Source organism: Siniperca chuatsi, linkage group LG3, assembly GCF_020085105.1.
Source record: "Siniperca chuatsi isolate FFG_IHB_CAS linkage group LG3, ASM2008510v1, whole genome shotgun sequence".
Taxonomy (NCBI): domain Eukaryota; kingdom Metazoa; phylum Chordata; class Actinopteri; order Centrarchiformes; family Sinipercidae; genus Siniperca; species Siniperca chuatsi.
Window position 1 is genome coordinate 2,341,050 of NC_058044.1, and position 12,271 is coordinate 2,353,320.

At 47.5% G+C, this 12,271-nt stretch overlaps 2 protein-coding genes across 2 annotated transcripts; both read left to right on the plus strand.

Annotated features, from left to right (window-relative positions):
- Window positions 1–47: 47 nt before the first annotated feature.
- On the plus strand, window positions 48–5,579 carry LOC122873101 (F-box only protein 48). The gene is made up of 3 exons (XM_044189433.1): window positions 48–194; window positions 2,001–2,330; window positions 5,262–5,579. Exons 2-3 carry the CDS (start codon window positions 2,031–2,033, stop codon window positions 5,421–5,423), a joined length of 462 nt encoding a protein of 153 aa, XP_044045368.1. The 5' UTR covers window positions 48–194; window positions 2,001–2,030; the 3' UTR covers window positions 5,424–5,579.
- A 1,185-nt stretch (window positions 5,580–6,764) lies between these two features.
- cnrip1a (cannabinoid receptor interacting protein 1a) lies at window positions 6,765–8,987 on the plus strand. The gene is made up of 3 exons (XM_044189432.1): window positions 6,765–7,141; window positions 8,412–8,556; window positions 8,692–8,987. The coding sequence occupies exons 1-3, from the start codon at window positions 6,963–6,965 to the stop codon at window positions 8,854–8,856; spliced, it is 489 nt and encodes a 162-aa protein (XP_044045367.1). The 5' UTR covers window positions 6,765–6,962; the 3' UTR covers window positions 8,857–8,987.
- The last annotated feature ends 3,284 nt before the right edge of the window (window positions 8,988–12,271 follow it).

Consider the following 12,271-nt stretch of genomic DNA (forward strand, 5'->3'; position numbering starts at 1 on the left):
CGTACAGAAACAACTTCGTTACTTTACTCTGAAGAAAACGTAAATTAAAACGTTTTGTCAGCGGTTCTTACGCACGTGACCCTTCCACGCATGCGCACTGAATGAAAACACGGTGACGTGTGTCCGTGTGTAAACAACCGTTGAGGCATTTAAACTGTCAGCTGTCAGAAAGACACGAAGCGACCACACTGCCGGTAAGACATGTAAAAGACACGTTATCGTCTTCTGCGTAAATATGCCGGCAGACATTTACTATCAGCGTGTTCTTGTAAAAAAAAAAAAAAAAAGGTATTTGGCGTGAAAACTGCGAAAGGCCGGAGGGTTTTCCCAGTCGCTGTTAGCTAGCTTAGCTAGCCGTGCGACTCCGAGCTGCAGCAGTAAAATCTGATGTTGTCACCGTGAGATTCACAGTTTGATGCAGAAATTAAAGCTTTGGTGCATCCACAAACCCAACAGGACAACACGTGATATGAATTTAAACTGACTGCTGTGATTTTGTGCTGTAATAACGGCCTGAAAATGGGTAAACTTCAGCCTGACACCCATGTTTTATATTTAATAAAATAACAGCATACATCATCAGATTTTTGTACCTCTATAAGTTGTATGGGTAGTGCCTTGTAAGAGGAAAATGTGTTTAAATGCAGGCTTGGTGCTGGAGAAAGAAATGGGTTCAAATCCCGGTCATGATCAGTTTTGACACAGGATTAATTATTGATATATCTGCAAAATTATAATACATGATCCTACCATTTCTGTTTACTTTTAGGTGAAGAATAACTGTCACATGTGCCTGTTCGTAGTCTGTTGGTGTGAATGCTTTACTGCAGTGAATATAAACCTAAATATAGTGATATATCTGTGTCAAGTTAGTGTATTTTTACTGGGCAATGGACAGGCTTGTGTAACTAGCAGAAGGCCAGAATATACTTTAAACTATACTATAAACTTTTGCAGCTGAGGAGAGGAGAGAGTGCATTTGCTGCTGTGGCTAGAAAAAAATATAATCTGCATACTGCAGAAAAATTAAATCAAAATATTTACATTTTGGTAAAAAAAAAGAAAAAAAGAAAACGTGCGCTTGGCTGCTTAAAAATGAGAAACGGGTTTTCCTCCTTCCTTATATCTTCAGAGTGCCCATCAGATTCAAAGCTAATCCTGAACCAGTGGTGGTGTGCACCTGAAATTTAGCTTCAGATGTAATCAGTCACGTCAGATTCGCAAATATTCACACTGGAGAAGCTGGAACAAGTGAGTTTTTGCTTCAAAAATTAATTAGTTAGTAGTTATCAAAATAGTTACCAATCAACTAATTGATTAATCAACTAATAATTTCAGCTCTGAAGTACTGGTCGGTTTCTCAGAGTCTAGGGAAATAATGAAACTGTATAGTGGAGGTCAGTAGGAGCCCGGGGCCCCTGGAGGTTAATCCGGCAAGACGACCATCAGCCAAAGCAACAGTCAGGTGGCACCAATCACCCCCCATAGCCACGAATACTGACATGACTGTGTGTGTGTGTGTGTGTGTGCAGTATTTAAAGGGTGTATTTGGATCACTCTCTGTTGGCTAATGTGATGCTAACAGATGCGATGCTAACGCTGCTCCACGCTTCTCTTCATTCTTAACGTTAATTCAGCCGGAGACGTGACAAAGATAACTACGAGCCGGTCCAAAGGTAACAGGCTGCGTGTGTTTTGTAGTTCTGTGTGTAAACATAAACCCTGTGACGTGCTAGTTGGCTAGTTAGCTAACTCCACACAAAACCCAACATACTGTCAGCTAGCACGCTCACACCTGGAAACACCTCTGTCCTGTTTCTGCTGAGGTTTGTAGTGTCCATAAAACATTTTCACAAGCACAGCGGAAACTGCTGTCCAAACTCCGGGATCAGACTGGGACTTAGCCACAGCAATATAACTGAATGTTATCGATCACAGTTTTCTCATGTAAGAACTTCTTCGACTTTGCTCTGAGATGCTTAATCCCCCTGTTTCCGCAGGCTGTTTCGAACTGTTGGACTCGAGCTACTATGCAGCATGACCCCACGAGGACCTCGCCTGTGTTTTTCCTCTGCGAGAGAAGGCCCTCTCTGAAATCCACCCGCGACACCCCGCCTCAAAACTTTGCCGAAACGCTGCCGACAGAAATGAGCGTGAAGATCTTTGGCGAGCTGGACGCAGAGAGTCTGTGCAGCGCCTCGCTGACCTGCAAGCTGTGGCACCACATCATCGAAGACAGCGACCAGCTGTGGAGGAGTCAGTGCCTGCTGGTCAGAGCCGCCTGTCAGAGGGAGGTCGACAGCGACAGGAGAGACGGCCTGTCCTGGAAGGTGGGTCAACTTTTAAGAAAAACAGGTCTGCAGGGACAGGTCCGCAGGAACGAACAGGTCAGCAGGGACAGGTCTGCAGGAACAGGTCAGCAGGGACAGGTCCGCAGGAACAGGTCTGCAGGAACAGGTCAGCAGGGACAGGTCCGCAGGAACAGGTCTGCAGGGACAGGTCCGCAGGAACGAACAGGTCAGCAGGGACAGGTCTGCAGGAACAGGTCAGCAGGGACAGGTCCGCAGGAACAGGTCTGCAGGGACAGGTCCGCAGGAACGAACAGGTCCGCAGGAACGAACAGGTCAGCAGGGACAGGTCTGCAGGAACAGGTCAGCAGGGACAGGTCTGCAGGAACAGGTCAGCAGGGACAGGTCTGCAGGAACAGGTCTGCAGGAACAGGTCAGCAGGGACAGGTCAGCAGGGACAGGTCCGCAGAAGCAGGTCCGCAGGAACAGGTCCGCAGGAACAGGTCCGCAGGAACAGGTCTGCAGGAACAGGTCAGCAGGGACAGGTCAGCAGGGACAGGTCCGCAGAAGCAGGTCCGCAGGAACAGGTCCGCAGGAACAGGTCCGCAGGAACAGGTCTGCAGGGACAGGTCTGCAGGAACAGGTCAGCAGGGACAGGTCTGCAGGAACAGGTCAGCAGGGACAGGTCAGCAGGGACAGGTCAGCAGGAACAGGTCAGCAGGAACAGGTCAGCAGGGACAGGTCCGCAGGGACAGGTCAGCAGGGACAGGTCCGCAGAAGCAGGTCCGCGGGAACAGGTCCGCAGGAACAGGTCCGCAGGAACAGGTCCGCAGGAACAGGTCTGCAGGGACAGGTCTGCAGGAACAGGTCAGCAGGGACAGGTCAGCAGGAACAGGTCAGCAGGGACAGGTCCGCAGGGACAGGTCCGCAGGGACAGGTCAGCAGGGACAGGTCCGCAGGAACAGGTCAGCAGGGACAGGTCCGCAGGGACAGGTCTGCAGGGACAGGTCTGCAGGAACAGGTCTGCAGGAACAGGTCAGCAGGGACAGGTCAGCAGGAACAGGTCAGCAGGAACAGGTCAGCAGGGACAGGTCCGCAGGGACAGGTCCGCAGGGACAGGTCAGCAGGGACAGGTCCGCAGGAACAGGTCCGCAGGAACAGGTCCGCAGGAACAGGTCAGCAGGGACAGGTCCGCAGGAACAGGTCTGCAGGAACAGGTCAGCAGGGACAGGTCAGCAGGGACAGGTCAGCAGGAACAGGTCAGCAGGAACAGGTCAGCAGGGACAGGTCCGCAGGGACAGGTCAGCAGGGACAGGTCCGCAGGAACAGGTCCGCAGGAACAGGTCCGCAGGAACAGGTCAGCAGGGACAGGTCCGCAGGAACAGGTCTGCAGGAACAGGTCAGCAGGGACAGGTCAGCAGGGACAGGTCCGCAGAAGCAGGTCCGCAGGAACAGGTCCGCAGGAACAGGTCCGCAGAAGCAGGTCCGCAGGAGCAGGTCCGCAGGAGCAGGTCCGCAGGAGCAGGTCCGCAGGAACAGGTCCGCAGGAACAGGTCCGCAGGAACAGGTCCGCAGGAACAGGTCAGCAGGGACAGGTCAGCAGGGACAGGTCCGCAGAAGCAGGTCCGCAGGAACAGGTCCGCAGGAACAGGTCCGCAGAAGCAGGTCCGCAGGAACAGGTCTGCAGGAACAGGTCTGCAGGAACAGGTCCGCAGAAGCAGGTCCGCAGGAACAGGTCTGCAGGAACAGGTCCGCAGGAACAGGTCTGCAGGAACAGGTCTGCAGGAACAGGTCCGCAGGAACACGTAGGAAAGAAAGTGTGAAAATACATGTGTGCACAAGTGGAGGCACTAAGAGTCCAAATAAACTCAGACCGGGCTCGGACTAACCTGAGTGGCTGCTAGTCCGAGCATTGTTTGTGTTCATTTAGCCTTTCAGTGCCGGCCCCCACCGCCAAGGTGTTGACATTAACTTGTGTGGTGACTAATAAAGATGCCCAAAATGAGATAATGAATGCTTTTAAAAAAAAAAAAAAATGTATTTATTACTTTCAAATAAATCTTTTGTTAAGTCCAAGTTGAATGTTTAGCAGGCATGTCGACAACAGCAGAGTCTTTACATCCAAATATGGTAATCCGACGTATCCTGTGTTATTCTCTTTAAATTTACTTTACTGACAGTTAAAAACTTAAAAGACTTGTGACTTGTGACAAGAACATTTTAGCATTAAACAGCTCTCTTACTGTGTTTCAAGTCAGATGCAGCAAGTTGTCATAAATCGCTCGATTCAACTTTATGAATGCTACCTGTTCATGGGCAGGTGTGTGTTTGTGAGATTTGATCATTTGCGCAATCAGTGTCCCTAATTTGCTATTAAATGCTACCTGTGTGTGGGAAGGTTTCATTCACAAAAATGTCACCAGGAGTAATAAGAAGAACTTCACAGTGCCGAGCTTAAAGTCCTGCTGTCGGAAATCAGCAGAAAAAAACCGAATATAGCAGAGTCAGAAGACCCAAAACAAAAAACGGAAAGTATTAATACAGCTGCCAACGAGCCGTCGTCAGAGAAACGCTGTACTGTGACAGAAATAAAGTTTGACTTTAAGTTTGGTGCTAAAAAACGTCTTGATAAAGCAAAGCGGTCCAGTTGAGGGGGGGGGTGTTGTCACAGGGAGGCAGAATATGTTCAGTTGTTGATGTTACGCTGTCAGGTGTTATAATGGAGGATTATGCAGCCTGCATAAAGAGGCTTCGGCTTAGACGGCCAACAGCTTTAGGTCAGATTATGTCAGAGGCCGTGAACAGACTTGAGAGGTTAAAGAGTCTGAGACGTAAGACGGGACAGGTAGAAAATGTCAGAGGGGGCCGTCGTGGGCTTTAACTGATGGACGTGCCACCGTTCAGTTTGAATCTTGGCCGAGAAGCTCCTCTGATGCTCGCGTCCTCTGACTGCGTCCCGTTTCCTGTCTGCAGGTCACACTGCTGAGGAACTACACTCGCAGCTGTTTGAAGAGAGACTGGCTGCGAGGACGTTACAGCCGCGTGAGATCAGCCGAGGAGCTGAGCGGCAGGAAGATGGCGGCGCTGGACGCCGAGACCTGGGGCGAGATCCTGCAGGCCGAGCTGGACAGATGACCGACGAAACCTGCGCTGCCACATTTAGGACTTTTATTTAAAGCGCCTCTGAGTGATTTTGTTTTTTTTTTTTAAAACTCTAATGTATATTTTATACTTTTGCGTTTTATGTGAATACACACAAACAATTGTACATAATTTTTTTTTAAAACTTTTTTTTAAGAAAAAACGGATCATGAGGAACGAAAACGAAACATTATTGGCTGAAATAGTTGCAATGAAGCTGTTTCGTTGCTTTGATGTAAATATGATGCAGTAAATCACTTCGTTGTGAAGCTGTGGTGCATTACACTGTCCACCCAGACAACTGATGGTTTCACGTCCTCTTTACACTGGACAACACGCCACAGCAAAGCTACAGCAGTCCACACAAATATCATGGTAACGATACCTGCTTAGTATTTAAAAGAACTTAACTGAATTTGAAAATGACGGGAAACCTCCTGGCTAATGCAAAACCCCTTTAAAGAATGCAATGTTGAACAGAGACAAGCCTGCAGATTAAAGTTCTGCAAGAAGAAGAAAAAGAAGAAGAGTAAAGAGTTTTATTTTGATGTCGGGTGAAAATGTCATATTTCGCACTGTTTGGGTCGTTTTCAGATTAGTTAATAAAGGGAAATTAGGAAAGAATGAAGGGCAGATAGATGATATTGGCATATTTAATCATCATGATTTGAACAAAGTACAGCTGTCAAATAAATGTGGAGAGTGAAAAGTTTAAAGGAGGAAAGATATATGATGTAACAACTTGATAGTCAAGTACTTCTTGTACATTTACGTACTTAATTCATTGTACTTAATTATTCATTACTAGGGCTGCAACGCAGTTTTTTATTATCTATTTTTCTGCCGCTTATTTGAACTTATAGGTAACTGATTGTTTTGATCGTTTAAAACATCAGAAAGTCCCAGAGTTTCAAACAGTCTAAAACCCCCAAAGATATTCTATTTACTATCATTTAAGACAAAGAAAAGCAGCAAATTCTCACATTTTATATCCTGAAACATCAAATATTTGGCATTTTTGCTTGAAAAATAACTTAAACGATTCATCAATTACCAAAATAGTTGCTGAATCAGTTTTCAGTGCATTGGCTTAACAAATGAATTGACTAATCTCTAATAGTTGCAGCTAATGGAGCTGAAATGACAAGTACAAGAAGATTAACAAGAAACAGAAATAAATAGATAATCAATCAGTAGTTTCTGCCTTTTTTTTAAGCAAAAAACGCCAAACAAACCCTGCTGACAGCTGCTCAGATGAGAATGTTTGTTGCTTTGTCGTATGAAATAGTAAAATTAGTATCTTTGAGTTTTGGTTTGACAAAAGAAGCTATCAGAAAGAGACTTTGGGAAATGTTTAGTTGCAGCCCTACTCTGATGTGACTTCGGCCCTCACGCTTTTATTTTGAAAGAGGTAACCGGAAGCCCCGCGCCGCAGCCCGACCGGTCCCTCCTCAGCATCACCGCATCACCCGCTGTCTTCTCCCCCAGTACGGGACCGAACGGTGACCCCAGAAAACACAAGGCCCCGGGATCATGGACGACGTCCCTCCGATCATCAACATCTCCATCTCCCTGCGGATCCAGCCCAATGAGGGACCCGTGTTTTTTAAGGTGGACGGAACCAGGTTCGGCCAGACCAGGACCATCAAACTGCTCACAGGCTCCAAATACAAGATCGAGGTGGTGGTGAAGCCCGGAAACGTCGAGGCCACGTAAGAAGAAACTGGTTTTATGATTCCCTTCGCTGTATTTGGGTCAGATGTTTGGGGGTTTACCTGCAGCAGGAGGCCGCACAGAGCATGCGCATACCCTTAATTCATTCCTAGGAATAAAAAAAAGCTCACACGTCTGTAAGGAGAAGATCCAAATCTCCATAATTAGAAATAAAAAACGCGTATATATATATATATATATATATATATATATATATATATATATATATATATATATATATATATATAAAAACATAAAGCAGCAGGAGCCGTGCGTGTGGCGGGCCTCTCGGCCTCCCTCCTGCGGGCCTGCAGCGTCCGATGTCCGCCTGAATAAATCATGGGAGAGGTTTCTTCTTTCATCGCGGCAGGAAGCGTCGTTTGTCCGCTGACGGGGGCGGGTGGGGTTGGATCAGTTGAGGTGCAGTCAGTGTGTCGAGCAGGGGGGGTCCAGACCATCAAACAGCCTCGGTGACAGCCGGACCCATCCAAGGTAGGGAAAAGGTGAAGTCATGTCAATAATTCAGAGGACAAAGACAGACTGCGGATGTAGAACAAATGTCAAAGTGGAATGAGAGTGAGACGGATCATTAAAGTCTGCATGATGGCCCCCAAACTGTCAGCACGCCAATACGTTGTTAGTCCGCAGCAAACACCGCACGGACGTTTCTTACAGCATCTACCTGCTGCAAGCATCATTAGCTGTGGTCTCTGTGAGGCCCCGGGGCAGGAAGTGGTGCTGGATGGACCTGGTAGGGGGCTCCAGGACAAGGATCTGACCCGAATCTGCGTCCTTTAGGGCCCAGTGGGAGGGCAGATGCAATCCAGTCTGGGTGAAGACTCTGTGGCGAATCCTCTATGAACCGGTTTAATTCAGGAGCAGGTGCAGGTTCAGCTTACGAGCCCTCTGTCCTCTGAAGGACACACACCTCGTGCCGCTCCTTATTATTTTACTGACGACCCATCGGCAGAAGTAACAAGTCACGTTAGTTGTCGCGCTGCTTTCTGACCGACTCAGACCGACTCCAAAGCCTTTAAAACAGCAGCCCGACTACAGTTTGGGGGCCACGGTGAATCAGATGTCCCTCCCAGTCTGAACAAAACCAGGTGAAACCTCCGTGTAGGCTTATCGGTGGTCAACATTAGCCGGCAGTTATGAAAAATGGGGATGCTTTTGCCCGAAGTGACGTACAAATGAGGTACAGGTGCTTGCGGGCGTCCTCTCGCTTTAAAACCCTTAATGAGGTATCGAACCGCTTCCTCCTCACAGGACCATGAACATCGGAGGCATCGTCTTCCCTCTGGAGCAGCAGTCCAAGGACGAGGAGGCGGTGGTTTATCACGGCCAGTACGACACCGAGGGCGTCCCGCACACCAAGAGCGGAGACCGGCAACCCGTCCAAGTCAGCGTGGAGGTAAGACGACAGTGTCACAGTGAGCCCTCATGGCATATCAGAAGCTTTTGGCATTGTTCATCTTTCAAATTAAACGCCGGGATCGTCATTTCTGCCGCAGTGTTGGTGACGATTGACGATTCTGTTTCTGTCCAGTTCAACAAGGCCGGGACGTTTGAGACGGTCTGGCAGGCGAAATACTACAATTACTACAAGAGGGAGCACTGCCAGTTCGGCAACAAATTCAGCAGCATCGAGTACGAGTGCAAGCCCAACGAGACGCGGACCCTCATGTGGATCAACAAGGAGGCGTTCAACTGAGTCAGCTCACCCTGCCACTGTCCGCACGCCAAATACCAAGCAGAGGGACAGCAGTTGGACCAGGACTACCTTTGAACATCAGCATCACAATAAAAAAGGACAGCCTTATCTAAAAGGCGGGCGTCAAGCCAGCGAGCGTCTGGTATTTGTGTTGTTTTATCGAAAAAGGGGGAGAGGAGGAAGCTGTTTGCTATGCTGGTCTTTTAAGGGGGTTCTTGTTTTAAAGCTGCACTTGGCAATGGTGCTTTTTTTGGCAGCTTCACGTGCCAGCAAATGGGAAGAGCTTGAAAAGCGTTAGCTAATACTCAGAAATCCTACACAGTGAAGTGAGTTAACTGCACACACGTCATGTTCGCCAACTTGGCTGTTTTAAGACGTTTTATATCAAAGGAAACTACAGGGACAGAACGGGAGGGGGATCTGAGGCTTCAAAGTGCAGTTTTCTCTAAAGGGAGCGCTCCCTTATCTGCGTTTTGCTCTTTAGTTTCAGTCCATCGCTGACTGTGTGGTTGGATTTCAGGGATCAAACGTCACGAGAAGCTCCACATGAAAAGTTGCAGAGTGTAGCTTTAAAGCAGGGGCGCGCAGGGTTAAAGGAACAATCGGACATTTTGCGAAATAAGCTTGTTTGCCATCTCACGCAGTCAGATGAGAAGTTTTATGTACGTTTTGTCTCAGTGCGTCCAGCACAGGCACATGTCCAGGATGTGTTTAGCCTAGCTTAGCTCAAAGACTGGAAGCAGAGGAAGACTCCCATTTCTGACCTCGGGCGCTCTGTACGTTATGCCGGTTCGGTTTCACGCCAAAGTCGCAAGAGCGAATCGTTTGTTGGACGTAAAGCGTTTAATGAAGCGCAGCGTAGATCAGCTATCTAGCATGCTAATCGCTAAACCACAAGGAAGACCGTCACAATAATAATGTTCTTACTTGCCGTCCCCCGTCCTCTCTGAAATTTTCCTCACGTCCCAGTTGGATCACAGTCATAACTTCTGCCTCCTCTCAATGCCAGAATCCCGTCGGACTCAGTCTTTGGGGTCAAAATTCAATTTAGTTTAACTTTCGGCTGCAACACCTCGCGGAAAATCCTGAAGAAAGTCCCGCGCGGCGCTGTGACTTCCGCAGCCGCCCGAAAGTGTTCAGCGGCGATCTCCACTGGAAATAAAGTCCTCGCTCCATGCCACGTCGCACTCGTGCTTTTGGTGTGAACCTCGAACCTTAAAATCGAGTTGTTCTGTCTCATCCTGGAGCAGATTGAATCTTCAAAGGTATAATCCTGATCTGCAGGCTGTACTAGCCGCTGCCCCGGCCTGCCATAGCGAACGCAGCAGACTTGACGTACATCCGGCGAAAAAGAGAAGAAGAACAGATATTTCGACGTGTCCTCTTAGGTTAGGAGATGCTACCTGACCGAATCGCGCACACAGTGCTAATTACAGTTGAGGTTACGGGAAACTGCTAACCTGCGTCCATTAGAAGAAGAAAAAACCCTCTTTCCAACAAAGCCCAAACTGTCTGGTTTTGTTGAATTTTGTTAGCTAACAAGCTAGTCAGCTATCCCTCATGTAGTCCGCTGGGTTTAGCTGACAGTAGAGATAGGACAGAGCTCAAACCTGGCAACCCCACTACGAGTTCAGGACTTTTGAGATGCTGCTTGCAGTCACTGCTACCACCAAGCACAGTAGCTCCAATGCTAACTGCTGCTAAAACCACAATGTCACCTATTTCTGCCCCTGTTCAGCAAACACGATACAGCATTTAATCAGACAAACTAGCAGGTTTTTGGAAGGTGTATTTGTTCACTTTGGATGGAGCTAGGCTAACAGTTTCCCCCTGCTTCCAGTCTTTGTGCTAAGCTAGGCTAAAAACTCACCTATCTCTGTACTGGACGTCTTAAATAAATAACGCTTTGCAGAAAATAACAAATAAACAAACAAGTGATATCCCTGAAATGTTCCAACTGTTCCTGTAGGGTAGAGTAAAAAGAAGCCTTCACGTTCGCAGCGCGAGGTGGGAGGGGCCGAGCGCACCTGCTAGCGCGGTGTTAGCTGAAGACCAGGATGGAAGACACCTGTGGACGGAAGAAATATTTCACCTTATTTATTAACTGTGTGGGTGAGTCTGTGACGGAGAAGAGACGATGTGCGAGAGTGTGTACGTCACTGTAATAGTTTTGACTTTTCTTGTGTGTTATGTATTGTGTTATTTAACGGAAAAAATCCACCCAAAACACACAAACGCTGTTTAAACAAACAGGTAGCAGTAAAGGTTATGTTACATTTCTGTCTCCGTTAAATTAATTGACCCACGTCTCTTCTTCTTGTGGATATTTCAGATGCCGCGGCATCATGTTCAGAAATTTCCAGCAGCGGAAAATGTGAGTTTGGCGGCAGAACACATTTCAACGATCTGAAACAAATTGGCAGCCGTTTTGGTTCTGGTGTCAGTCCGTCAGAATCAAAGAGCGAGGGTTGCTCTGTAGAGCTGCCATGTTGAAACTGACCTTCAACAACCTCGCAGGTAGACATCTGTCAAGAAGAGGAAAACGGAGGCAGAACTGTAGAGGCAGATTAAAGAAAAAAGTACATTTCTGTGAGCATGAACCAAAGCTCACAGACGATATGAGATCCAACAGTGCGAGTGTATTTTACCTTTAAACCATAAGACAGGTGTTAATCTAAATTTCAACAAATCCCACGAAAACACCAAAACCAAACAGCGTGTCGGTCCGTCTCTCAGCACTGTCTGACTTCCTGTCTGCGGCTCTCAGCTCCGAGCCCATTGGTTCCTGCTGAAGATGTAAATCTTTAAAAACAGCTCACAGATATATAGTTTCCTGTTTAAAAAGGCTCAGTAGTTTCCTCAAACAGCTGCTCGCTGCAGTTTTTATCAAACAGGAGGAAACAGAGCATCTGTTGGGGACTATTTCCGGCGGCGGATGAATCCACATGTGGTGCTGTAGTGAGTGTTTGGGGCAGCAGGACGGTGTGTGTGGGGCTGAGTCAGAATAAACTACAGTGTGTGTGTTCATGGTGATGAAGGAACATGTCACCCAGTGCAGCAGAGCGGCTCGCTGATGTGTTTTAACAGTTTCTGGACGACGACGGAGGAAGAAGATCCATCAGCTGTGATTCACACACACACACACACACACCTGTTAGCAGAAACGTTCATGATGGTTTTGATATTTTCATTAGATTTGTTGACAATAAGAAAAATATATAATATATCACAAGACTAATCCTTTAAACCTTCAAACAACTCTGTCCCTCTGCTGAAAGGGGACGTCTTCTGTCTTTTTTTGGGGGGGGGGACACGGTGCTTATCGCAGGCTGCAAGCGCTTCACTTTGCGTTACAAGTGCATGGCTGGATTCATTTTGCCAAATCTGATCTGTTTTTTTGTTAAGTTATCTTAAC